This window comes from Colius striatus, chromosome Z (assembly GCF_028858725.1).
Source record: "Colius striatus isolate bColStr4 chromosome Z, bColStr4.1.hap1, whole genome shotgun sequence".
In the NCBI taxonomy this organism is placed as follows: domain Eukaryota; kingdom Metazoa; phylum Chordata; class Aves; order Coliiformes; family Coliidae; genus Colius; species Colius striatus.
The window spans coordinates 37,982,404-38,009,132 of NC_084790.1; the positions used below are offsets into that span (position 1 = coordinate 37,982,404).

At 42.1% G+C, this 26,729-nt stretch overlaps 1 protein-coding gene across 9 annotated transcripts in view; it reads left to right on the plus strand.

Annotated features, from left to right (window-relative positions):
- OSMR (oncostatin M receptor) overlaps nucleotides 1–26,723 on the plus strand; it is a 40,716-nt gene extending 13,993 nt beyond the window's left edge. For 5 of the 9 annotated variants that reach the window (XM_062019035.1, XM_062019036.1, XM_062019034.1 and 2 more), the window contains 16 exons: nucleotides 615–778; nucleotides 4,220–4,379; nucleotides 5,833–6,114; nucleotides 6,717–6,846; nucleotides 9,459–9,616; nucleotides 12,584–12,720; nucleotides 13,993–14,152; nucleotides 14,675–14,751; nucleotides 15,152–15,368; nucleotides 15,977–16,159; nucleotides 17,318–17,419; nucleotides 18,877–19,056; nucleotides 20,815–20,979; nucleotides 22,484–22,562; nucleotides 22,824–22,896; nucleotides 23,878–26,233. In XM_062019035.1, coding sequence (XP_061875019.1) covers nucleotides 615–778; nucleotides 4,220–4,379; nucleotides 5,833–6,114; nucleotides 6,717–6,846; nucleotides 9,459–9,616; nucleotides 12,584–12,720; nucleotides 13,993–14,152; nucleotides 14,675–14,751; nucleotides 15,152–15,368; nucleotides 15,977–16,159; nucleotides 17,318–17,419; nucleotides 18,877–19,056; nucleotides 20,815–20,979; nucleotides 22,484–22,562; nucleotides 22,824–22,896; nucleotides 23,878–24,321 — 2,711 coding nt within the window. In that variant the 3' untranslated portion in view covers nucleotides 24,322–26,233. Of the gene's footprint in view, nucleotides 1–614; nucleotides 779–4,219; nucleotides 4,380–5,832; nucleotides 6,115–6,716; nucleotides 6,847–9,458; nucleotides 9,617–12,583; nucleotides 12,721–13,992; nucleotides 14,153–14,674; nucleotides 14,752–15,151; nucleotides 15,369–15,976; nucleotides 16,160–17,317; nucleotides 17,420–18,876; nucleotides 19,057–20,814; nucleotides 20,980–22,483; nucleotides 22,563–22,823; nucleotides 22,897–23,877; nucleotides 26,234–26,310 lie in introns of those variants that run through there. The other 4 variants (XM_062019041.1, XM_062019042.1, XM_062019040.1 and 1 more) reach the window with 4 other exon arrangements.
- The last annotated feature ends 6 nt before the right edge of the window (nucleotides 26,724–26,729 follow it).

Consider the following 26,729-nt stretch of genomic DNA (forward strand, 5'->3'; position numbering starts at 1 on the left):
ATGTTCCTTCAAACCCCTACCTTTCTGTGATTCTATGATTCTATGATTATATGGTAAAGTACCTAAGCTCTGTGTAGAGCAACCAGGAATGTTCCTAATCCTAGATTGTCATCTGCGCTAGCTAGTGGAGGGAAATGCTTAAGCCGTCTTGTTAAAATACTGGATTTGCATGTAATTAATATTTATTAGGTTACAGAGCAAAATTAAGGGTAGTCTTCGGCCCTAATAATGAGAAGGCTTGCTAGGAGTTGGGGTTTCCTGGGATTCAGTGTCTGTAAATACATTATGTTTTTCCTCTTCATAAAACTAAAAAGACATGGATCAGTATTCGCATAAAGTAGTAAATAAATTCAGGGCATAAGTAATGAAATATCATACCCAGTGTCACAGTGGAAACTACTAAGTAGATTCAGGAACCCCGTTCTAGCCTGGTGATGCCTCAAGGTGAAAGATAATCTTTGCTTTTGGTATCAATAGCATGAGTCTTGATTGCTTTTTTTTTTTTTAACCTACAGAAGTGTCTGTTGTGCAACCTATTCTACTTCTAACCACTGTTTCAGATCTGATTTCTAACTTAGCTAAACAGAAATAATGTTATGTCCTTCTTCTCCTAGAACCCTTTTTGTTTCCAGTACTGTACCTTAACCTTTCCAAGGATTTGGCTCTTCAGCAGCTGCTGGTGGAATGGGATGTTGACAAGTCAGCGCATGATGCTGAGCTGGCAATGTCTTTTGAAATACAAGTCCGTCAAGCAGATGAAACTGCTCCTGTGTGGATAGTAAGTGTGCTTTTAAAAAGGCATATTAATTATTTACAATATAAAAAGATCTAAAGGGAAATAAAATGTTCAGATGCATATGCAGGTTGCTTGGTGGTATAGGTTTATGATTCACAACATAGTATTTACAAAGCCATACTAGAAATACCTCCATATTTCACTAGCTGACTCACTTGGTCTAATATTATGCCCACTTTTTGTAAAAAGAATGATTATATCAGATGAAGAAGTTGCTTCCACCTGTGTAGAATGTAAACATGCCTTGCGTACCCTTATTATGGTTATGGTGGGAGACAGATGGAATTTTGAAGGCTTCTGTCTCCCTTTGAAGGTGCTGGTCCCCTGAGTGGCTTCCCAGAAATAGCCCTTCCATTTCTCCTTAAGAGGCTTTTCTGTAGCAGGATTGCTACTCTTCACTGGAGATTAATTGAGCATGAGTCATATTGCTGTGACTCGTCTCACCTTATGAACAAAATGATAATCTCAGTGTGAGCAAAAGCCTTTTAAGCCCTATGCTGGGCTCTGTTAGCACTTACCTTATACTGACCTCTTCCAGTTAAGGAAGAAGTAGTTGTGAATTCCCTATGCTGCTAGTTTTCCTTAACACCTAAACCAACCAAATTTTCTGAAGAGTTAGAGATGACCTAAATCATAGGCTTAAGCCTGGACCTATTTTCCTCAGTTTGTGACTTCAGAGTGAGAACTTTTGTCTCCAAAGAAAATATCCTCTCCTTTTAATCTGACAAAATCTTTTGGGAAATATATGCATGTTTTAATGGTGCTAGAAACTGTCATAACTCTCTGTGGATTAACTATCACAGAATCACAGAATCTTAAGGGCTTGAAGGGACCTTGAAAGGTCATCTAGTCCAGCCCCACTGCCAGAGCAGGACCCCCTAGAGCAGGTCACACAGGAACTTGTCCAGGTGGGTTTTGAATGTCTTCATAGAAGGAGACTTGCCAGCCTATCTGGGCAGCTCATTCCACTGCTCTGTCACCCTCACATTGAAGAAGTTTTTCCTTGTATTTCTTTGGAACCTGTTGTGTTCCATCTTGTACCCATTGCCCATTGTCCTGTCATTGGCCATCACTGAGAAAAGCCTGGCTCCATCCTCCTGACACCTGCCCTTTACATATTTGTAAACATTAAGGAAATCACTCCTCAGTCTCCTCCAAGCTCTCTTGACCTACTAACCACCCCCCTTCTAATACACCCCAGGATGACATTGAACCACGAGGGCACATTGCTGGGTCATACTCATCCTGCTGTCCACCAAGACCCCCAGGTCCCTTTCCCTTACACTACTCTCTTAACAGTTCATTCTCCAACCTGTACTGGTACATGGGGTTATTCTTTCCCAGATGCAAGATTCTACACTTGCCCTTATTGAATTTCATTAGATTTCTCTCTGCCCAACCCTCCAGCCTCTCCAGGCCTCGCTGGATGGCAGCACAGCTTTCTAGTGTATCAGCCATTTCCCCAGTTTAGTGTCATCAGTAAGCTTGCCGACAGTGCCCTCTGTTCCCTCATCAAGGTTATTAATGAATATATTGAACAGTACTGGTCCCAGCACCAAGCCCTGAGGGACTCTGGTAGACACAGGTCTCCTGCTAGACCCTGCCCTTCTTCCCTCTCTCCCTTCTTCCCTTCAAATGCACATATTAAAACTTCATGAAGCTGTATAACTCCTCCAGCTCATTTAAAGATGCTATTTTTGAGACAGCACATAAAGCAGAGAAGGACTTATTTTTCTGAAACCAGAAGTCAATGAAATATGGGCACTCTTATGAACCATAACTTACTCTGATTGGCCAAGTTTGTAGTGTTCTGTCTCTGAGTTGAAGAACCACATCTTCGCTGCAGATGGGATATATGCAGATCAGAAGACCACTTTGATATACAGGGTAGGAATTTTAATACCCTTGAGTAATGCTGAAATCGGAGACTGGGGCCATACAGCTATAAACAATACGTGTTTTTTCTGAGTATCCTTTCAACAAACTCTTATTAACTTACTGGGGGAAAAAAAAAGAGCTTTTCAAATCCAAGCATGTAGTCTGTTCTGTTACTTGTAATAAATTTGACAAGGAAAATAAACAGGATGTTTTGGATGTTGTTACCATACAGGAATGTATTTGCTTCTCTGTTCTGTGCTTCTGTGTGCCAATAAAGAAACTCTGTGAGTCTGCTTGTACCAGAGCACGAACAGTCTGTGTAACTTCTAAAGCAGTGACTACGTTGAGAGATTAAATTGTAAACTGATTGCAGAGTTTTTCTCAGAGTGGTGGTATTGTGAAAGTGCAGGTGTTGCTGATGGAAAGCAGTAAGGGAGAGCAGTTCTATAGTTGTCAGTGTGAGATGGGGCTTTGGTACAATAAGCAGCTGAGAACCTAGTACTTTAAGAAGTACTGAAATGTAAGTACTGTTCTAAAATATATTAATAATTACAGATGATTAATAGAATTTTTTTGAGTCATTTTTTCACCTGCTTCTTATAGTCTGTCATACCAGGGGAGATTAATATTTGACGTACATTTTCATTTGTCTGTCTGTGTGACTACATGGTGCCTGGGTGAGTTGGAGTTGTTGTGTTGTGTATTGCTGCAGATTATTTAGTGCCCATGTTGGTCTTAGTAGACCAACCATGCTGAAAGAACTTTATAGTACATCTTCTCTTAGACAACAGCAGAAAATTTTGTAGTTTTTCATGCTTGTCTGCATTCAGGTAATTCAATACAAAAATGTTTACCAAAATATAAAGCATTTAGGTCATCTGATTTTTGAACCCCATTTGAAATTTTAGGCTGTCCTTCTGTTACCTTCCTGGGGCACTAACAGTTTTGGATGTATTTTTTTCATGTTTCTTGCATATATGTATTACAGCAGCCAGGCATTTTGGGCAAATCAGCAAATATTTTCCTACTCTGTCTGTCACTGATGGTAGTACTGTCCTCAGATGCTATGCCTCAGAACTACAATGAGGAATCATCTGTGTAAATGCCTACTAACTGGTGCAGATTCGTGATACCACAGCCTGGGATATATAACCCAGAGTGTTAGACAAGGTGCACTTGCAGGCAGCAGCGTCTGTGCATGCTGTTACTTGTGTAATAGCAGGCATGAGTGATTCACTGGAAGTCTCTGTGAGTGAGTGAATGCATTTCATAAGAAGCAGGTCCTGACTCATAACTGTGTTGTCAGAGTCAAGCAGTCTTGCCAGCATATCAGGCACTTTATCACTGCTAGGACAGATTTGTAAGCAGTTACTTAGCTTACTAGTTGCTTAATATGAAATCATGTGTAGCAAGTGGGATTTCAGAGATTCATTTTTCAAAAGCATTTTCCTTCTTTAAGCTTTCTTTATCACAGCTTTTAACAGTACTTCCAAAGTGTCTACATGTCGCTGTGTTTTCAATACTTTGCCTTACTGGCTTTTGTAGGAGTTTCATAATGTCACACTTGATAAATCAAGAAAGCCTCTTCATTGGATATGGGATTCAGATATACCTCTGGAGTGTATGTCACACTCAGTGAGAATCAGGAGCAAAGCAGAAGCATCAAAAGACTGGAGTCAGTGGAGTCTGTGGGAGACTGTCCTGGGTAAGCAAAACAAGACTGCAATATTGGATTTTTTTTTTTTTCCAGGACAAAGCTAGATTGTAATTCACTGGTGACAGTGAAATTGAAGTCCAGTTCAGATGAGATGACATAAAATCAATAATCCATTTTGAACTCTTTAATCTCTAGTCACTAACCGACTTCTTTTTTTGGCAATAATAGCAGTGCTTCATTCATTCAATAATATCCAGTACTTGGACAGGCTCTAGTGTAGCCTGTCACCAGGTCAGGTGCAGTCCTGGCCCAGATTAGGGGAAAAAACACACATACTGTGTCATTGCCTGATGCACATGTGACTTTTGTGTTGGGTTCATAGCTTGGATTAGTATTGAAGAAGCAGAGAGCGGAGCAAGTCAGCTCCTTCGAATGAACTTCTGAGAGCTGAGAGTGAACAGGGACTAAACCAGTAATGTAGTTAATGATGTCATGCCCCTCTCCCCTTCCCCCCCCGGCCCCCCCAAATTACAGTGTTTTACTGGAACAATTTGGTTTCCAGAGAATTTAGTTTAAACAAAGTATGTCACTGCTGTAGAAAAAATTACTACAGTGATTTAGTACAGAAGCTCTGTTCTTGTTTGGAGCAGCAAGGGCTTTTAGTTATGGGACAAATCAGGAGTATTAGAAGCATAACAGGTCTGTATACTTCGATCGTGGCACATAAATTTCCCATCTCCCTTACCTTACATAATCCCAAATATGATGCAAGGCTCCGTTTTTTTCTAGCTAAGCTCAATCTTGGTGATTTTACATTTTCAATTGAAACTGGAGAGGGATCAAAAAGCCTGTATCTTTGTCACAAACTGACCCTACATTACAAACCTATTTTAGAGCACTCTAAAAGACAGTGATTCTAGATTTCATCAGCTTTTTAGATCAAATTCTTGAGAGTAGATTTTATCTCCAACCTGTGAAAAAGCCTGTCAGTCACTTGTATCCCACTAATTTTTGCCTCAAGCAAGGAGTTTGTCATTGAATGCCATAGGTTTTTCACTCCAAGATGAGTGTACCCTTACTGGTCTGAGTCATTCAAAGTTGACTCCTCTTAGCTGAACTCGGCATGAGCTTCAGAACATTACATTCTTCTAGCCTCCTCACATAACATTTAGGAGCAGACTGAGCCTGTTAATAGGTGCAGGAGGTAGTATTCATCTGTAAAAGGCAGTTCTTAAATGCACTTTGTTTCCCCTAAGTGAAAGGCAGTGAGATGGATTTATTGTTTCAGTTATTTTGTTGGGCTACATTATATATTCATGGGTTTAAGAGAAATACAGGTATGATTACATGTGAAGTGGATCTCTGAATGAGGAAGAATACTAAATAGAAGTCTATGAATGGACAATGTAACACAAGCTGTTTAAATGCTCAGCTATGTGTTGTGGTTGAAGGCTGCTGCGGTGAGTAGGTTTTGAAATGGTTTATTATATTTACTTTTCAGGTCTGGACACTTCAAATAACAGTGGACCGCAGATCTTTCCAGAAGAAAAGGTTGTAGAGGAAGGCTCTGACATCACTCTTTGTTGCATTGGAAGGAAAGGCCAAATCATTAAGGAATTCTTTCTAGACCCGGGTGTTCATATTTTCAATCGCACAAACAGTCAAGTTGGACTTCTCACTGTGAAAAATGTGGCACATCAAGAAGCGCCTCACATCAATGTCTACTGTCGAGAGTCTTGCAATGAAAACCAATGCTATAATTATTCAACGTTCTTTGTGGGTAGTAAGTGAATGCTTTATTACAGTTCTATTTTTCTATTGTTATTAAGTAAAAGTGGCTGTGAGGAATGGGGGAGGAAGCTTGCTGTAAGTTGTCTTTGTCCTGTAATGTCCAGCTGAATGGTCATTGATACCTGACATCTGATCTGTACACATATATACAGAAAACATTCAAGAGTAGCCTTAAATGTGTTCAGATTAATCTCATTAATGAATCCCAGAGTGAGTGACTGATTTTCAAATATACTTACCCATTCAGGAGTTCAGCTTCATTGTCTGTATGCGTATGTTAAAAACTTAAAACAGTCTCCCTTTTCAATGCTAGTAGCAATTTTTACAAATAGAAACAATACAGACTGAATTAATGGAGGTGTGAATACAACAAAAAATAATAAAATACATGAGTGTTTGGGTTACATTTAATTTATAGTGTTATCCTGATTTTCTCTGCAGAGTGATCAGAGAATAATTTAAATAATAAGATGTGTAGTAAACCATGCTTTGTACATACCCAGTACTTTTAGTTTATTAAAACAGTAAAAAGTTTGATGACCTTTGCCTTGACTGCCATGCTGTTGGTAATTTTTGATTATTCCCTCTGACAAGAACCACCTGATACACCTCATGATTTTTGCTGCCAAACTCAAGACATGAGAACAATAACATGTACTTGGAGCCAGGGAGGAGACACTTATCTTCATGGACGCTACTCGCCAAAATACACCGTGTCTGAAGAGTAAGTCTGTTCGTTGTTATATTAACTCTTGCCAGTGCAGTACAGAACAGTCACATTCTTTTCTTTAAAATCTGTGGAAGTATTTTTTTATCTTTATTGCAATTAGCTGCCTACCTCTTTCCAACTCTTTTTCCAAGTTTGTGCAGTGCAGAACTGCTCTGAACTAGACTACCTGTAACAAAGTTGCAGGTTCATCAGACCAGCTACTGCTTGATAAAGCTTGTTCAAACCATTCTTTTGGGTTAATTTGTTTGGATATCTTTCGGTAGATGTGAAGACACCCTGCAATCAGAATATAGATAATTTAAAATTACAATCCAATTACTGGGTGACATGCACAACAGATAACTAGGATGTAGGTAGGCTGAGTATTAGTGTGTTCACAATCCATTGACACTAGTGCTGTCTCAGACTGATGATTCTCAGCAAACCCTCAGTGGGCCTAATTAGCCTCCCTAGTTATTTTTCTTTGGGATTTTATAACATTATATGCTGCCGTTTTTCTTCTTCAGTCACAGAATCACAGAATCCTAAGTGTTGGAAGGGACCTCAAAAGATCATCTAGTCCAATACCCCTGCAAGAGCAGGACCACTTAGAGTAGTCTTTGAGCTACTGAGAATCCTACTTCAAAAATCACACTTCTGGCTATAATTTCAGGGGTTTTGGGTTTTTTTTAGACTTTTTATTCTTCTTAGCAGTCTGAAGCAAGGTTACACAGCTGTGGCATATCAGACTTGGCCTTTGGCTCCTTGCTACAGAGGCATCTTAGTGGAGAGGAGAGGAGTTTTACAGCAGAGCCTTCACAGGAACAGCAACTTGTAAACCAGGACAGGCTGCCTCATGATCACAACAAACTTTGACAAAAATGCCTCAACAGAAGGCAAGTCATCATTAAATATACTGTCATGATCTCTGCCTCATTCATTCCTACTAAGATATTGTGGTGATTTTAAAATGGAAGCTTAGAAGATACACTTGAAATTATTGCTTCGTTTAAAAGTGTAAATGGTATACATGTCATAGAATCATAGAATGGTAGAGGTTGGAGAAGACCTTTAGAGATCATCTAGTCCAACTCCCCTGCAGAATCAGGTTCACTTAGGTCAGGTCACATAGGAACATGTCCAGGCAGGTCTTAAAGACCTCCAAGGAAGGAGACTTCACAAGCCTTCTGGGCAGCCTGTGCCACTGCTCTGTCACCCTCACAGTGAAATAGTTTTTTCTTATATTTAAGTGGAACTTTTTGTGTTCCAGCATCATTCCATTACCCCTTGTCCTGTTTCTAGATACCATAGAAAAAAGGGATGTCCCAACCTCCTAACATCCACCATTTAGATATTTGTAAATGTTAATAAGGTGTCCCCTCAGTCTCCTCTTCTCCAGACTAAACAGCCCCAGTTCCTACAGCCTTTCCTTGTATGAAAGATGATGATCTTGGTGGCCCTGCGCTGGACTCTCTCCAGAAGATCTCTGTCCCTCTTGAGCTGAGGAGCCCAGAACTGGACACAGGACTCCAGATGAGGCCTCACCAGAGCAGAGTAGAGAGGGAGAAGAACCTCCCTTGACCTGCTGGCCACACTCTTCTTGATGCATCCCAGGATGCCATTGACCTTCTTGGCCACAAGGGCACATTGCTGACTCATATTTAGCATATTATCAATCAGGACTCTCAAGTCTCTCTCTGCAGAGCTGCTCTTCAGCAGTTTGACATCCAGCCTGTACTGGTGCATGGAATTGTTCCTTCCCAGATGCGGGACTCTGCACTTGTACTTCTTGAACCTCATGAGGTTCCTCTCTGCCCAACTCTCAAGTCGGTCGAGATCCTGCTGAGTGGCAGCACAGCCTTCTGGGGAATCAGCCAGTCCTCCCAGTTTGGTGTCATCAGCCAACTTGCTGAGGGTACACTCTGTCCCCTCAGCCAGGTCATTGATGAAGATGTTGAACAAGACTGGCCCCAGAATCGATCCCTGTGGAACTCTACTGGCCACAGGCCTCCAACTCAATTCTGTGCCATTGATCACCACCCTCTGGGCTCTGTCATTCAGCCAGCTCTCGATCCACCTCACTGTCCACTCATCCAAGCCACACTGCCTGAGCTTTCTGATGAGGATGTTGTGGGAGACAGTGTCAAAAGCCTCGCTGAAGTCAAGGCAGATGCCATCCGCTGCTCTCCCCTCATCTAGCCAGCCGGTTATGCCCCCACAGAAGGCTATCAGGTTGGTCAATCAGAATTTCCCCTTGGTGAAGCCATGTTGTCTCCCACTGATAACCATCTTTCCCTTCATATGTTCAGTGATAACATTCATACATGTAAATGGTTTCATTTTTGTCAATTAAATCCGTAGTTTAGAAATTCCATGAGGAAATCACTAAAAGCAATTAGCTGTGTTGTAAAAGGATAAAGAAAGCACTGACTTCAAAGAAAACTCTCCTGATTGTAAGAATACCCATATTCTTCTTACTTCAGGCTAAGGGAAAGAACTGGATGGCTTCTTGTAGTTTTTTTTTTTTTTTTTTATGATGCTGTATTCTAGTTCTATATCAGTTGTACGTTATGGAAAAATGTATTTCTTTTCCACCCCACTCTCCTCCCACTCCCTTTCTTTGATAGGTTTTCCCGAAAAACAGTTCTGTGCACAGTAAGTTGTCTTAAGCAGTGCTCCTGTTCTTGGGATATAGATCAGCAGAAGATCTATAATGTCACAGTGACTGTGGAAAACCCACTCGGAAAGAAAACTGCCATGGATGTCTTCAATATAACTCACAGAAGTAAGGTCTTTTGTACGTCTTTGTTGAATTGTTTAGTTCTTGTTACAGGCCTTGTCCTCCTTCTGATCTTAATACTTGGGTGACCCAGTTTAAAGTATGGAAGACCTTGATTTTTATATTCACATTCTTTATTGCATACCTGTCCTTGTGCTATAGTTACCTGCTTTCTCTTCAGACTCATAGAATCATTACAGTTGGAAAAGCCCTTTAAGATCATTGAGTCCAGCCATTAACCTCACGCTACCAAGCCCATCACTAAACCATGTCCCTCAGCACCTCATCTCCAGGGATGGTGACTCCACCACCTCCCTGGGCAGCCTGTCCCAATGCTTAACAACCCTCTCAGTGAAAAAGTTCTTCCTCACCGCCAATGTAAACCACCCCTGGTGCAACCTGAACCCATTTCCTTGTGTCCTGTCATTCATTACTGGGGAGAAGAGATTGACTCCCACTGAAAGAGTGTTCATATCTCCTCTAGCTTCCTCTAAGCTAAATAACCCCAGCTTCCTCAGCCTTTCCTCATCAGACTTGTTCTCCAGACCCTTCATCAGCTTCATTGCCTGTCTCTGAACATGCTTCAGCACCTCAATGTCCATCTTGTAGTGAGGGGCTCAGAACTGCACTTGAGGTGCAGCCTCACCAGGACTGAGTGCAGGGGGACAATTACTGCCCTGGTCCTGCTGGCCTCACTATTTCTGATACAAGCCAGGATGCCATTGGCCTTCTTGGCCACTTGGGCACACTGCTGGCTCACATTCAGCCAGCTGTTTATTAACACCCCCAGGTCCTTTTCTGCCAGGCAGCTTTCCAACCACTCTGCCTCAAGCCTGTAGCGTTGCATGGCGTTGCTGTGGCTCAAGTGCAGGACTCATCACTTAGCCTTGTTGAACCTCATACAGTTGGCCTCAGCCCATTGATCCAGCTTGTCCAGGTCCCTCTGAAGAGCCTTCCTGCCATCAACCAGATCAGCAGTCCAACTCCGCTTCATTTCATCTGCAAATTGACTGAGGGTGCACTCAATCCTCTCATCCACATCATTGATAAAGGTGTTAAACAGAACAGGCCCCAACACTGAGCCCAGGGGAACTCCACTGGTGACTGGCCGCCAACTGCGTTTTACTCCATTCACCACCACTCTCTGGACCTGGCACAGAAAATCTTCATTTTTTTTTCACATCTTCAGTCTGAGCTTTGCAAAGTTGTGTTAATGGTAGAAAACAGCTTCACTCCAAAGGTCAGATTTTGTTATTGAAATGACTGTTTTCAAATCTGCTGCTTTGCCAAAGCTGGTTCATGTTGTAGGAAGCCACATGGTACAGTGATATCAAATGAGGAGTTCAAGAAAAACATCTGCATAGGTTGTTTGTGAATTCAGTCTGTTTTCCACAATATTACTGCTGATGTTACCATCTTTCCAAAATAAAATGGAGATGCACATTTTGAAAAATGAGTAAATAAAATTACTAACATTTCCCCAAATGAGAGGCGATAGAGGTGTTGCCAGGAAAGGTACTAACTTCTCCTGGTACTCATGTGGAACAGTAACATCCACTGTGCTGCTATAAGGAAGGATGTTCGTCATCAGTGAAATAAAACAGGTTATTCTGTGAGCAGTAACTGATGCCTGTGGTTCTTTCTTCCCCTATTAGTTGTGTCCTTTATCACGGTGTGCTCTGGGACCCATAAGTTCCTATGTATTCCTGCCTCACAACACATGGCTATTCCCTGTGTCTCCAGCAGTATTCCCAGTGTCCTCTAGTCCCACTAGAACCATCTCAGGGTTCCCAAGGTCCTGTGATCCCCTTACCCTTTTGAAGAAGTGGGAGTGAGCATGTGATTTGCTTAGTTCTGAAGCTGACAGGCTACTGGACAGGGAGGCTGCTGGTGTAACTGCTGCATGTTGGCAGTTTCCATCCTCACAGGCATTGATTATAGTTTTGTGAGATACAATTATTCATGTGACTTGTAGGAACTTATGTTAAATGCCCATCTCTGTTAAATTTGTCTCAGAGAGGCCTGAGAGTTCTAAAAGCTGAATATTTGATTGTTTGGAGGTGGAAGAAATAGAGCAGGAGGAAAGTGGAGGAGTAAACTGACAGATGGTAGTGAAACTACACAATATTAGAATAAGTTTTCGTAGCAAATTAGGCTAAAATTACATTCAATGTGCTAAGTACATTAAAGCTGCTCTACAATTTTCTTCTCAAGTTCTAGCAATTGTTGCAAGTTAAAGAAACTAAATACAGTGTTTATTACAAGATAACAGTTTAAATAGTGATTGCCATTAAGTCCTTTACGTTTTCTCCGATCCTGAAGTCTGTAATTTCCAATTCTGATGTAGTAGCTGGTACCTTCTGTGTGGAACACAAACTCTTTGAGTTTGGTAGTCCTCAAGTTGTACTTCACGGTCCATGAAGTCTTGTTTGTAAACATATCACTTGCTCACTTTGCCATGTCTTACTCCTTAGAACTGGACTGATAACATGGGAAAGTTTGGGACCTGCTGCTTTTGGTGAATGCTGCTTACATTGCAGTAAACAATCTCAGAAATCTTTTGGAAGAAGTAGCATTGGCACTGTTTACCAGAGGGTAATTAAACTGGTAGGAGTCAAATTTCTGGTGAAAAGGCTGGATTTCAGGGTGTGGAAAGGAGACAAACATTACTCACCATGCCACATCACCTGGATTAGAGAATTTTACTGATGATAAAAGTCTCTGACTTTCTCCTGTTCATGATGGTCTAAAATATTTCCAAGTCATCACAAGGATTTGGGTTTTTTTTAACCTTGTCTAACATTTACTTAGATTTACATTCAGAAGTTATTTTTTACTACTTCATGTCTGCTTCAAGACTGGCAGAAAAGTCTGTATTTCTTATCTGCTTTTACTACTCAGCTAAAATACCTTAAAATACTTTTGCATGTGTTTTGTGTTTTACAAGCACTAACTCAGCTTTTCCATCGGCAGTTTATCCTGCTGCACCTTTCCAGCTGTGGGACGCATGCACAGATACAGAAATCACATTATACTGGAAATGTCGAAACAGAGAAATTGAGCTCTTTTGTCAGACTGAAGTGCTGCAGCCTGATGGCAAAGTAGAACTGGTACGAAACCTGAATTTCATAGACGAAAACATAGAGAGTATCTTTCTGATGTGGATTTAAAAAGTAATTCCCCAGTAATATGAATACACGCTGAAACTTGTGAGCATGGTGATGTCTCTGTTTTCTGGATTTGTTTGTTCCCAAACTTTCATACTGATGATGTGGTCCATGAACATCAGTGGTCCTTGTGGGCTGCTGTGGCTGGCACTGACGCATACTCCCAGTACTTCCTGTACTGTCGGATGAAGTGTATGGCGTAGCTGGTCTGCATATGGGGCTCTGTCCCCTGCTGGGAGGGTTCTGAGAGTTGTTGAAGTAAATGGAGATACTTACGGGCCTTATAATTGCTGTTAGCTATCGCTGATCTTTATTTATCATGTTTTTATGACTCCTGTAATCAGAGACACAAATGGTAGAGATGTGTGTTGAAGGCTTCTTTTAGATTAGTCTGGGAGCTTTCTGTGTGCTATGTTTGGTTTCTAGTAAGGGAACCCCAGAAGATTTGTTCTTCCCATCCTTGTCCATCTCCTTGAAGATTATTTGAGTAGACTCCTTGTCTTGTTCCACTTCTTTCTCAAGTAGTGGGACTGACTGACTCTTCCCTTACATACTGTGGTTTCTTTGTAACCATTGTCTTATGAAGGCAGCTTGCCTGTGATGTATTGTTATGAAGATCAGGATCTGTCTGAAGTACTGCTCAAGACCTGTAAGATTAAGTGGCTAGTGAAGTTGACCATTGCAGGAGACAGTTTAGAGAAGGGGCTTAAAAAGATGTTCACTTTTTGACTCTTAACAAAACTCACCCTGTCTCTTAGGAGGGAGTGAGGGAAGAAGTTGGGGAAAAAATGGAAAGAAAAGATAGCTGTAGCAGCTGTGCATAGATCAAGAACAGTATCTTGCGTGCTTGAACTAAGTAAGAGACCCAGGCTTTATGAGCATAAATTCTTGGTAAATTCTCTTCTTGATGTAAAGAGTAGTCATTTGACAAGTTGTGAGTGACTCCTACTCGGATTGTTGCACAGAGACAGCTTGCAGGCCTCTTTTTGGATCTCCCAGTCTTTTTGTCTTGTGCATATCTTTATTTATTTATTTTACTCTCATTCCATGAATATCTTTCCAAGTCAAGCTTAACTGGCTATCATGGGATCTGCAGGAAGAATTTCCTCTCACCCCCACCACCCCCCTCCCCCCCTTCTGCCACAGACACAGATAAAGCTCTTTTGCTAATGAAAGTGAGCGGAGCTCTGACTGTTCTGTCTTTCTCTCCTGCAGCATAATAGTTCAGAGGTGCATCTTCATTTTAGCAAGGTCACCCTGTCTGGACTGCAGCCATACACCGACTACACAGTGAGGGTGCACTGTGCGGCAGCTGGGCATTTCTGGAGGTGGAGTGAATGGAGTGAAGTCCAAACTATCAGAACAAGGGAAGCAGGTAGGTCCAGCCTCTATTGAGAAGGGAACCTTGAAGGATGCTTTTTGTTTGCTGCCTCTGTCTGCTATTTGTTGCTACTCTTCTGGTATGTGGCTAAAGCAGTGGCCTGTTGCACTCTTGAAAATAGAAGCAGGCTAAGCAAACTTTAAGATGATGGCTTCTTGAACAGCTTTCATCCTACATGCCAGCCTCTGCCATTTTATCCAGGGTGGGCCATGGGAAATCCAGATGACTGGGAATACAGACAGATTGGTTTAGTATTCTGTAGGGGGCTGAAGGAATGGTCCAGAAGTGTGGAAAAAGCACCTGCAAACTGCAAGAAGAGACAGACTTTTCTAGGGAGATGAGCCAGGAATTTGTTCAGAAAAAAAGGAATGAAGAGAGGAAGATGTTAAAGGATAATATTTTGGCAAGACCTGGGAGTAATGGGGAAAAAGGGGATTTCTTCAGGTGGAAGGAAGCAATTAAATGTTCTGTCCTTTCTGAACCCTGAGCACCTTTGTTTCGCTCTATTTACTGCAGCTCCATCAGGAAAACTGGACATCTGGAGAGAAATTACACCAGTTTGGGGAGGGCAGAATGTGACCTTGTTCTGGAAGGTGAGATACTGATACAGAAATGGAAATAAAACCCTTCATAAAGGGAATTTAAACTTTTCCCATGAACTTTTACAATTTTGTGTGAATTTAGTAGCAGTTCAGCATGAAAATGTCTTTAAGACAAATATTATATATGACATATTTCAGAACACGTGTGGCTGTATGATGCTGTGCTGTCCTAGGATTTCAGACATACGCTCCTGTTTTTCTAAGTGTTGTAACAAGATAAATCCCGTTACTGAGATTTCTGCATTTCCATTTCAACCAGCAAATGTTTATGTTCTTACAGAAATAATATATCCAATTAGTTATTTAAAGTTCTAAATGTGCCTTCTTTTTTTTAAGGGGGAGGCGAGCAAAATGTACTAATTGATGTCTACTCCCATAATGTTTTCCCCAGCATGCACCAAGTTTTCGAGCAAATGGAGGAAGTATTTCCTATGAAGTAACCTGGGAAAAAGCAGAAGATGGCTCTGAGCCTGAAAGCGTCTCTTTGTCATCAGTCTACAATAGCACCAGGATTTCCATTGGTACCCATTCCTACAGAATCAGTATCATGGCAAAGAACAATGTTAATTATTCACTTCCATCAATATTGATCATCCCTAGAGCTACAGGTAACAGCAGGACAATTTTCAGGTTTTTTTTGTAAAAGCTCTGGTGCTACTTATTTTGAGTGAAGTGGTAACTCGTCATCTTGGGAGAACAAATTAACCTGGTCTGTTAACTCACATCACCTCTGTCTGGAAATTACTACTGTATTCTTTCCGATACACTGAGTGGTAACTGCATGTGTATTATGCTTAAGTGCTTTGATCCATCCCTCACAATAGGAAGTCTGTTTTACACAGAGTGTCTCTGCAGAGCAAAGGACCCTTGGCCTTGAAGTTGGCTGGGCAGCAGGTGCTGTGACAGTGCCTGGCAGGGAGTTCCTGCATGTGATCAGCCTCTTGAGACTTGCTTCTCAGACCCCTGGGTGTCTGCAGTTCAGTTCTTGTCATGAATAGCCAGTAACAATTACTGGATGCTTTTCAAGTTGTCAGCTTTCCACATGCAAAGAGATCAGCTTTCAGCACGTGAAAAAGCCCATAATTCTGACAGTGCACAATAGCACAACTATTTTATTATTGTTTTAGTAGTTCAGCATAGAAACTATATTGATCTTTGTTTATCAGTCTCAAGTCTCATGCAGGAAAATCATAGATGCACTCTTGTTTGTTCCTAGGCATCAAAGAGCTTGAAGAAGGACAAGTTAATGGAACAGATGATGGCATTTTTATTACCTGGGAGCCTAAACCTGTCTATGACAGTTACATTATTGATTGGTGTAACTTTCCAATGTTGCAGCTTTGTGATTTGCAGTGGAAGAGATTTGAGCCCAACACTTCCAGTGCTCTGATCAACTCAGGTGAAAGCCAAACATTTTTCCTTTCTGATGTCTGTACAGCAATCTTTCATGCTGTGGGCATTAATTGAACTTAGGAAACAAATCCTGTGGAATACTTGATTCTGTGCAGTGCAGGTGTAATTCTTCAAAGGCATATGATGTCCTGTTCTCCCTAGCAGTAAGTTAAGTGCCATGAATGCACCAGTATAGTTAAGTCTTGGAAGTTGGCATAGAAGAAGAACCCTCTTCTGAGTAGCTCGTAGCTACATCTTGAGGGAGGATGATGAGGTTAATGAAGGAGTTAAAAATCTTTTAGCAGGAGAGATGCAAAATGGAACTCTGCCTTATCCATAACAAAGGTCAGAAGTTTTAGAGTTGGGCAATTTAACACCCACTGCGCAGTGAGAGGTTTCCTGTTCTCAGTATACCACAAAGACTGTGTCTCAGCACCATCCCTGCTTTGGACTAGCTGTATGGTTTTTATCCTAGCGGTGGCCATTAGACCTAAATCCATTCTGGCTGTGTGAAGGTTGCTCTGATCGGCTTCCACAGCTGCAGGCATATAGCCTTCCTGCAGTCACTCAAGCTGAGAGCTCACTTTGGAATGAAACACTTTTGAACAAAATTTGACTGAGCGCATTTCAATATGCAGTCAAGGAACTGCACCTCAATTCATACAAACACATGGAAGCCTGCATTCTTACTGAAGGAGAGTATGGAAAAAAGAGTTGTTCAGTTCTTCAGTGGGTTAGGCTCTTCAGTGAGTTCCACTTAGTTATCTGAGTGTGAGGGGATGTCAGTGAGGATGACATGGGATCCTGATGCATGGCTACGTATCCATGTTAAGCAGCCCAAAATGTGACCTTTGCCTGTGCTAGAAAAGGAAGTGCTCTCGCTCTTTGGTGTATGTGGAGTCTATTGCACTCTCATCTTTGAATACTCTAGGGCAACAAAAATACATCCACTCCCCCACCATTCTCTCTCTCAAACAAAATAAATGATTCAATTCACATTAATTCACACTAAGAACTGGTTTACCCTGTGTCTCTTTTGGTTTTTTTCCGTAATACACAAGGATTTCTAATGGATATAGACCTCTGTAGAAAGCAGTGAAGTAAAAGCAAAACCAAAGCACAAACCACCACTGTTTTTTTTGTAATGAATTTTACTGTTTTCTAGCTGCTTTTATTCCAGGCGTGAGATACAGCTTCCGTGTCTATGGATCTGTTGCTAATAGAGCCTCCTTACTGGAGAAGAAGACTGGTTATCTCAGGGAGCTACGTAAGTTGACACCATATTTAGGGTTTGTGTATTTGCTAAATTTATCTGTCACAAATGCAAGAATTCCACAGCCTTCCTGCTGCAACTTAGCCACAAAGGCATTTGCTGTGTTGTTTCTGTGTCATCAGTGAAGCACATAGATGTTGTATGACAGCGTATGCGGCCATACACCAAGGATACCTGACTAATAGTCATGGGTTTTTTTCCTGTGTCCCAGCTGGGCAAAACCACGATGTTAGAGAGGAAAGTAGGAAGCTTTATTCTACTTCCTACAAGAAACAGAGCAGAACAAAAAGCAAAAAGGGTGTAGGATGATGAGAAAATTACAACCAGCACTTTAAGATCTCCCTCCCTCTGTTCTCTCCTTTCTTCCTGGGCCCAGCTCACTGCTCCCGATATCTCTACCTCCTCCCTTCTCAATGGCTCAGAGGGGCAAGGAATGGGCGATGTGGTCAGTCTCTCACAGATGGGCTCTGCTGCTTCTCTTTTCTCAGATGAGGACGACTCCTGGCATTCTTCCCCTGCTCCGATACAGGGTCCCTCCCCCAGGACACAGTTCTTAATGAACTTCTCTGGTGTGGGTTGTTCCCAGCAGCTGCGGCTTCTGCTGATACAGGTTCCCTCACACGGGACACAGTCCTTGGTGAATATCTCTGGCGTGGATTCTTCCCCACAGTTACAACGTCTGTGAATATTGGGTCCCTCTCATGGGACATTGCCTCCTGTGGCCATAGTCACTGCCCCTGGCACAGGGTCTTTAATGAAGAGAGTCACTGCTCCTGATGCAGGATCTTTAGCAAAATGAGTTATTGTTCCTGATGTGGGGTCTTTAATGAAATGCGAACAAATCACAGCTTCACCAGTCCTCTCCTCAAGATGCAGGGGAATCTCTCCTCCAGCACACTTCCTTCTCTCTTCCTCATTGATCGTGGAGTCCACATGGTTACTTCTCTCTCTCTTCCAACTCCTTGTATGACCACCATCTGGAGAAGAAGGGACAGAAGAAGGAAGAAATAGGAAGAAGCCTCCTCTTCCAACTTCTTGTTAAAAAGTGATTGTGGAGGCGTGTAGTTGGCCAGACAGCAGTGGGTCTGGCTCAGAGCTGGGGAGAGTTTCAAGCAACTTCTTACAGGAGCCATCTTTACAGCCCCTTCCCCCTTACCAGAAAGTTTCATGTCAAACCATGACACTAATGCAGTGATTAGGTAGAGCCCATGTTAATTAGCTTAGCTGAACAAAGTTGTGCTTAGCAGTCATGGGTCTGTGCATAATGAATGTGGACTGTGTGAAGGCTCTCTGAAGCCAGTTTTTGTGGAGGTCTTTGGCTTTGTTCATCTTTTAAAGACAATTAAGATAGAAACAGAAACATCACATGGGAGATTAGATGTTTTTCGAGTGAGAAGATTAACATTCTTGAAGAATAATGGCAAGTTTAACCTGAATTTCCTTTCTTCCAGCTCCTCTACTTGACCCTACTGTGGAAAAAGTTGGACTGACTTCCAATGCAGTAACACTGTCTTGGGATTCATATCCCACAAATGAGTCACAGTCTGGTTTTGTAAGAGGCTACCATGTTTATATGTCGCCTGTACAAGAGGACTGCAGTTTGAAAGGGTCCAAAAAACACGTTCTGCCAGGTAACTGAGCCCTTAGATTGAGAGAGCTGTGACATTCATACAGGTGAAATATTGCTGCCAATACTGCAGCCTCTCAGAAAGCTCAGATTAGGCAGGTAAATTGGCTCATGAGGCTGCTTTTGATTTGTCTCTAATGCTTGAGGTGATAATGGGTGGAAGTGAGTCCTGGCTTTACACAGCTATAGCCCACATTCTGTCATCCACAGCTCTTCTTAACTCAAGTGTGAGCTCCAGTACTTGTAGGAGGAGCCAAGTTTCTGCCTCTTGCCGTCTCGGTTCTGAATGAATTTCGAAAACATCTGTTTGTGGTCTGTTTGGATGAGAGTCATAGGAAGCATGTTAGATTTACTAGGATTTGGGGTATTTTGGAAACGGATGTGATACAATTTATTTCCTTCAAAAGTGGAGCACTGTGTAAATTCTTCATTTAAATTCTTTTGTAGTGAAAGTATTTGTGGCTGCACTCTACAGTGGAGTTTCTTTGGCAGAACTGAGTTGTGGGGTGGCACAAAGCCACATTTCAACTTTTGTATCTGATCTTCCTGCTCTGCTCAAAATTTTTCCAGATGACTTTGGTCCATTATAATTTTCAGATGTTTCCAACATGTTTGAGGATATTTCTTTTTGTTTTCCTTCTCTCTTCTCCCAGTTGGGTCTTGTACTGTATCAGATCCTTCTGCTGATTAGACTAGCACCAGACCGAAAAGCTTAGTTTGAACTGAAGGAGGCTGATGTAGGAGTTCCTGTCAGCTAAACTAACCGTAGAAGTACCATAATTCTGCAAGCAGCAGCAGCTAGACATTAATGTTTAAATGTTTAAATTGAAAGTTTCCTGCTTCTCACTTTGTCTGAGCCAGCAGACAAAGGATGTGACTGGGGACAGGAGGAATAAGGAAATGCTTTTCTCCCTGAAGTCTGGGAGCTGCACACCACGGAGGCAAGATTGGGGTTTTTTGGTTTGTTTGTTTTTTGGGTTTTTTGGGTTCTTTTTTCTTTTTCCAGACAGAGATTTATTGCTTTCTATTACTTTCAAAGAACTTGACCTAAGCTCAAGGGCTAGAGGATTCTGGCAAAAAAAAAAAAAAAATAGAAATTGCAAAATACAAATCATTCTGTTAGAAGGAAAATGAAAATAAAAACTTGCAGCTTTTGACAGCAAGTTTTTAGGTGGTCTGTCAGAGGATGGGTAATGCTGTGGACAGGACAGCGTAAAAGGGATGTGAGTTCAGACCAGTGGCAATGAGTCAGAATGTATCATCCTTCTCAGAAGAAAGTGTGCAAATTACAGAGAAGTTGCTTTGCAAATGTTCTGTTAGTTCAGTGTTCTTGCAGTCTCAGTGGAGCTGATCTGTAACATTTTTGGGAGACCTTCTTGCAGCCTGTCAATAGTTAAAGAGGCTTATAAGAAAAACAAAGGGAGATGTTTTACCAAGATGTTTTACCTGTAGTGACCAGACAAGGGGTGACGTTTTAAAACTAAAAAAAGGTGAGTTTAAATTTAAGGAAGAATTTTTTTTTTTTTTAATTCTGAGAGTGGTGAGGCACTGGAACAGAGTTGCCCAGAGAGGCTGTGAATGCCCCATCCCTGGAGGTGTTCCAGGCCAGGCTGGATGAAGATTTGAACAGCCTGGGCTAGTGGAAGGTGTCTCTGCCCATGGCAGGGGATTGGAACTAGAATGATCTTTCAGTTCCCTTCCAGTCAAACCCACTCTATGACTCTGTGATTCTGTGATTCTTATATTTTCTGTTCCATTTTAGATAATTCAGTGCTATGTAAATACACAATTGACAACCCAGAAGAGAAGAGATACACTGTGAAACACCTGTTGTCAAACACAAAATACAAACTAGTGGTTAAGGCATATACAGGTGGAGGAGAGACTCCCATTGTTAACTTCATATACGTAGATACACCATTTAACTGTAAGTATTTGATGCAGAAAATGTGTGTTCTAGCAGAGGGATGGGGTGATTTAAAAGGTTAGAGTAATCTTCCTTTCTCAAGGGAAAGTGTTTTATTTAAGATAATGTGCACTTCAGAAGGGATTCAACTGCAGAACGAAACACGCATACCAACGTGACTCCTGGGAACTTTTGAGTAGCTATGGTTGTTTATTTTAGAATTAAAGTAATTTAACAACCTTATTTAAGTCTTGTATTTTCCTGAGAAATGGCTCGAGATATGAACATTTGCATGACTAGGGAGTAAGAATTGCATTTGAGTTTAACTACTTTTCTAGCACGGGAGAAACTACAGACCTGTAGGCAAAGAGGTAACTTCTGTGCAGACTCTTAGAGTTGTAATGGTGATTGTTATTCTCATGAGTCTATAAATCCAATTTAACTCCTTCCTGAGTCCATAAGAAAGGGTTGTTGGCCTGAGCATTGTAATTTGTTAACTGGGCAGATTTGGTCATCAAAGCAGAATAGGAAATCACTTACCTGTGGTTCTGTTTCCTTGAAAAACATCACTGAGCAGTTGTAGTTGTGGAACTCGTGATCCAAATCCAAGATGCCTTGTTTTGAAAAATTTATAGGGGTGGAGGTGAATGGGGAGAGGTAGGAAAGGGTAAAGCATTGGCCTATGCAAGGAAACCTAGGCTAGCTTGTGGAACAGTGTCTAAATCCTCATGGTACCTTCACGGAAGCAGTTCTGCTTCCTAGGCCCATGTTCAGCCTCCATTAGCCCATCTTCTCTGTTGCAGACACAGGCATTTGTGCAACCACAAAGGGAATGAAAATGGGAGCGTAATTAACACAGAAAAAATAAAAGGAGAGTGCAACACATACCTGTTCCCTGCTGTGGAGTGTGGTAGGGACATGCAAATTCGCTGGCACAGGGCAAGGGGGCACTGGGCAGGGCAGAGGGAGAGCAGTAACTAGTGCTCCCCGTCAGCCTCTGCTTATTATCGCTTCAACTGTTTGTGAAGAATGAAGGCTGAGGCTATGCCTACCAACTAGAAGGAAATATCGAGATTCTTGTGTCAGTGTAAATCCTGGAGGAGCACAGACACTTGTTCAGTGTCTGTTTTGGTATAGTCCATCCATACTGGAGTTACAGGTGTTCTGTCACCGTCTCACAGTAAAAATCTGTCATCTTCGGGGATCTGAGAGAAAACCTAAACCAAAGAGTTAAGTGAGGGTACCAGTCTAAACTTTTAAAAATTTACCCTTATGGTGAAATCAGGGCACATTAAAAGCAGTCTAGTAACAATTCATTTTTAGTTAAAGGAAATCAAGGTCGGAAGACTTATAGCTCTGTGTCACAACTTCCAGCCAAACTATCTTGCAACCATGGCCCAGAGTTTTGCTGCTGATGTGTCAGGCATCCCATGTGGGATTTGTGTTATTTTTATCCTTAGAAACTCTGGCTAGATACGCTAGATGATAAGTGAAAACAATTTCTTAAAGTATTTTTCTTTCACAGCAAACTTGCTGTACCTTCTAGTCCTACTAGTGATAGTTCCTTCACTAGTAGCAGCTCTGTGCCTCTGGAAGATGAAGTGGTAAGTTACAATGAATTTTCCTGTTGTGACAGAGAATGTAGCTAGTGTAATTCACAGACCACGGCTGCAGCTTGTTGCTTCCAGCTTTTTGTAAGGCCTCACTCATTTTTTCCTTTGGCTGTGCAATGTTGTGGATGTTATAAGCATTTGGCTTGGGGCATTTCTGAGACACTCATCATCTGCTGCTGTTCTTTTAGACATCTATGAGTGGCTTCTGCTTTGGTGAAAGAACAAAACCATCATTTGCTCTCTGATTTCCAGGGTGAAGGAGTGCTGCTGCCCTGCAATACCTACTCCTAACAAGAGCAAAGTGCTGTCGTTCAAAGAGTTTAAGGTAAGGTCACTGATAATGCTTCTTCATTTTTCCATTCATTCACTGGTAAAATTTCAGACAAATATTTTTCTTGCATTGGCTACATTTAAAAATGAGACATGCTTATTGTACAGAAATCAACACAGTTCAATATCATCATTCAGCAGAAAATTCCCCTTTTGCTATTAATGTGACTCAGTGGTGATGTATTTATATTCTACACAGTCTGATACTGCAAAAAGTGAAAGCCTCACTGGAGAATAAATTAAATATTTTGATCCAATAGGTGATTCTTCTGGTGTCACTGTTCAAAATCCATCACTGTCTGAACACCACAGAGCAGACTTTGCTGCAACCTGTGCCTGCTCACTGCTCCTGCCCCACACATGCCTGAGTAGGGCACAGTGGTGATGCACATGCAGGCCCTTGGGAGGATGGAGGGGCCTCTGCCAGGCACTGCCAGGTCTGTCTGGGAGGAAGAGAGTGGCAAAAGGCCTTCAGCTTCTGTGGGCCCCTCAAACTGAGAGCTGCTACTGCTATAAGGGAGTGGCAAAATTGGGAGCATGTATTTGCCTTGGCAGATGTGGAACTGCTGCTGCTGTTCACTGCACACTTATGCCAGGGTGAAGAGTCTGTACAGCCTAATGGGCTGTGCTTCTGCTTTCCAATTGCTAGTGTTTCTGACTAAAAACTGCCCAGACCAAACCCCTGGCAGAGTCTTTAAAGTAGAGGGATGTAGTTCCTTCTTCACAGGTAGTCACACTGAATTCAGCTAAAAAAAAAAGTTTCTAAATAAATACTCTGATAAATTGCACATAAAATACAGATTCTGATGAAAACGCTACACATCTGTTTTCCTTAAAATTATCTTAATTTACTTGAAAAATCCAAACTAAAAAAATGTGTAAGACAATACTAGAAGTGCATGGAGTAATCATTCCCTTTCCTTTACACTGGGTGTCTTTTGCTGACTAGTTTTTTAAAGTAATGACTCTCTTGTAGATTGGTTCTGAGAAAGTGCTGAAAGTAAGTGACTGTGTTCCTGACATGCTCGCAGTGGACAAGAAGAAGGGAGAAGCCCAGAAATTACATCTGTGGAGCCAGTTGTCTTCAGTGCCAACAGAAGAGAAGACCAGGGGTCCCTGGATTTACCCAAGTGAAAACGAAGGTAGAGATTTTACACCTATGCCTACATGTCAGGCTCTTACTTGGTTTGAAAATTTTGCTTATTCTTCACACCTTGCAGTTGAATCTGATCCCTGTCAGATAGCAGAGACAGTAGAACCTGGCATGTCGGAACTGTCAGTAGCACTGTACCAGCCACGCTACTGCCTCGATACTCTTCATGAAGCTGCTGCCACATCACCCAGAGAAACTGCTTGCAGAAAGACCAGTCTGAGATATGTTTCACAAACAGATGTGCACTGCCTAGGGAGGAGGCATTGAGTCTGTCCAGTGTTTGATTACACAGTATAAATAAGAATTTCTGAAACCACAACTTCTTTTGACAAAGGCTTCCACAAGTCCAGCTGCCCTACTTCTGTTAAGGCTGCAGAGCTCTTGCTTCACGACCAGTTTAAAAATACTGACGTGTGCACTGAAATGGTGCCTGCCATGGTTTCATCACAAGTTATGGGCATTAGTAGGACATACAGGCTGCTTTCAGGCCTGTATGGTGCAGGTTAGACTACCAGAATTTCACAGAGCCTGATGCAAAGAACTACTACATTGTGGAGAGATGAAAGATATATTCAGAAAGTAGAAGAGCAAGTTAAACAACAGGTAGGTTGTTGTGCCACAGGAGTGTGTTGCACTGCAGTATTCTGTGTGCTGTGGCTGCCCTTGGCCCACGGGCACTGTGCACAGAGCTGTACTCTGCTGCAGGGTCTGCCTCAACTCAGGAATGTCCTGAGGGATTTGGGGAGTGGGGTGGGGCAGGTTGGCAGTATTATGTTTTCTCTCTCTGCCATGAGAACACATACTGGCATTCTGCCTGACATGGTACTGAAAGATGGGAAGGTACCTTGCCTCCTGTGTGCGCCTGTGAAACATAGAAGTCACCCTGCTTTTACTCCACCTGTGTTCTAACAGCACTTGGTGCATGAAATTGCAGACCAAGCAGGGTTTTAGTGTACAGCCTCCTTAGTGAGATGCTGCTTCCATTTCTGGTAACTGGGGCTGCTCAGGCTTCTGCCTTCTCTGCTTAGAAGAGTGACCTTTTAAAATCCTAAACAAAATCCCCTTAACTAAACAAAGAATTTTTGGAGTTAGGGTTTTTTTCTAAGAGAACAGCTGTTTGCAGAGGTGTTACCCTGTATGGACTGATCTCTCTGCTTATACTCATGCACTCACCTTCTTCTAGCATTAACCCCTGGACTTACACTACAAGCCCCAAACATCCAAATAAGCAGACAACAGCAGGCAGATGTGTAGGGGCACGAATCCTGTTTGTGAAGAACATCATATTCACACACACACGGAAACAAAAGGCTTTTTTTTACTTGTAAGGCTCAGAACAACTACAGTAGGCTGCCATGAGAGTTTGGTCTTGCATTTAGATTTTTAAAAACCACACATTTGTAGTGAAGCAGAACAGTTTGAATTGTATCTGAGAGTCTCACCAGATTAACCTCTTCTTCAGTGCACAAGGAACCCTTTGGTATCTCCTAATCACAGTGCTGACAGGAATCATTCACAGGAATGCAACTTAAAGAGTGTGGAATAAGCAGTTCTTAAATTGGGCGGGGGGTGGGGGGGAAGTGCATGCTGTGCTGTGTCTATGGGCTGCTCACAAGCAGATTGACTTGGTAAGTAGGGGGAAAAAAACCCCAGTGTTACCCTTCCTCAACAGCATTCAGATGGTGGAGTAAGGAAATACGTCTGGTCAGGTGTAGCTGAGCTGCAGCTCAGGAGAGAAGTGGGAAATGAGGTGGATGCTGCTTGGTGGAGACATTCCCGAGAAACTTTCCTCCCTTTTTGTCACTTTGCTTGTGTTACAGTGAAAGTTTGTTACCACTTGTGCTAATACTTTAGGACAGAGTGTTTCATCACAGCATATGAACTTGCATAGTTAAAAGCTTTCTTGATGGAAATAGAGCCAATAAATAGAAGGGTGCTGATTTTCCACGACCAAAACAAAACTTCCTACTGTTTCAAAAAGACTTGTTTACATAAAAAGGTGTGAAACACATCCTATACCTATACCTTAGAAACACATCTAAGGAACTCTGCCATGGAGTCAGTCAGAAAATCTGGCCTATTTAACGAAACATTTTGAATTGCAACAGGCAGCAGTTCCTTATGCCAGAGGACAGCTGTAACAAAGTCCCAATTCCTGATGCTGGAAAAGCTGCTGTCGCTGAGGGTGGGCTGCAGTTGCTTCTGCCAGGGAGGGAGGGGGTGGGGGTGGTGGGCTCAGCCCTGCTCTCCCCAAAGGGTCATGTTCAGAGCTCCCACCGAGGGTCTTTCCCGAGGAGAGGCTGCACTGATGGAACTTCTGGAAGCAAGGACAGACTCAACCAGGCTCCAGGTTGCTTGGCACTGGGATGAGAAGCTCCCTCTACCTTCTGCTTGCTGGCCTTGATGGATGCTGTTCCATGGAGCCACCTGTACTCAGAGGGACAGAGGATTCCACTGCCTTTGTGCCAGTGAATGGGTACAGCCTGGGCACCAGAACTAAAGACTAGGAAAGTATTGTTGTGTGGGTGCACACTGTGTAGCATGTTTGTACTAAGAACATTTGTCTTGCATTAATGGTTGATCTTTTCTGCTTACAATTCAACTTTCACAGCTGTTGTTGAAATGCTAATACTTAAACCATCACATAATGGAAAATTAACAACACTCAGTATACT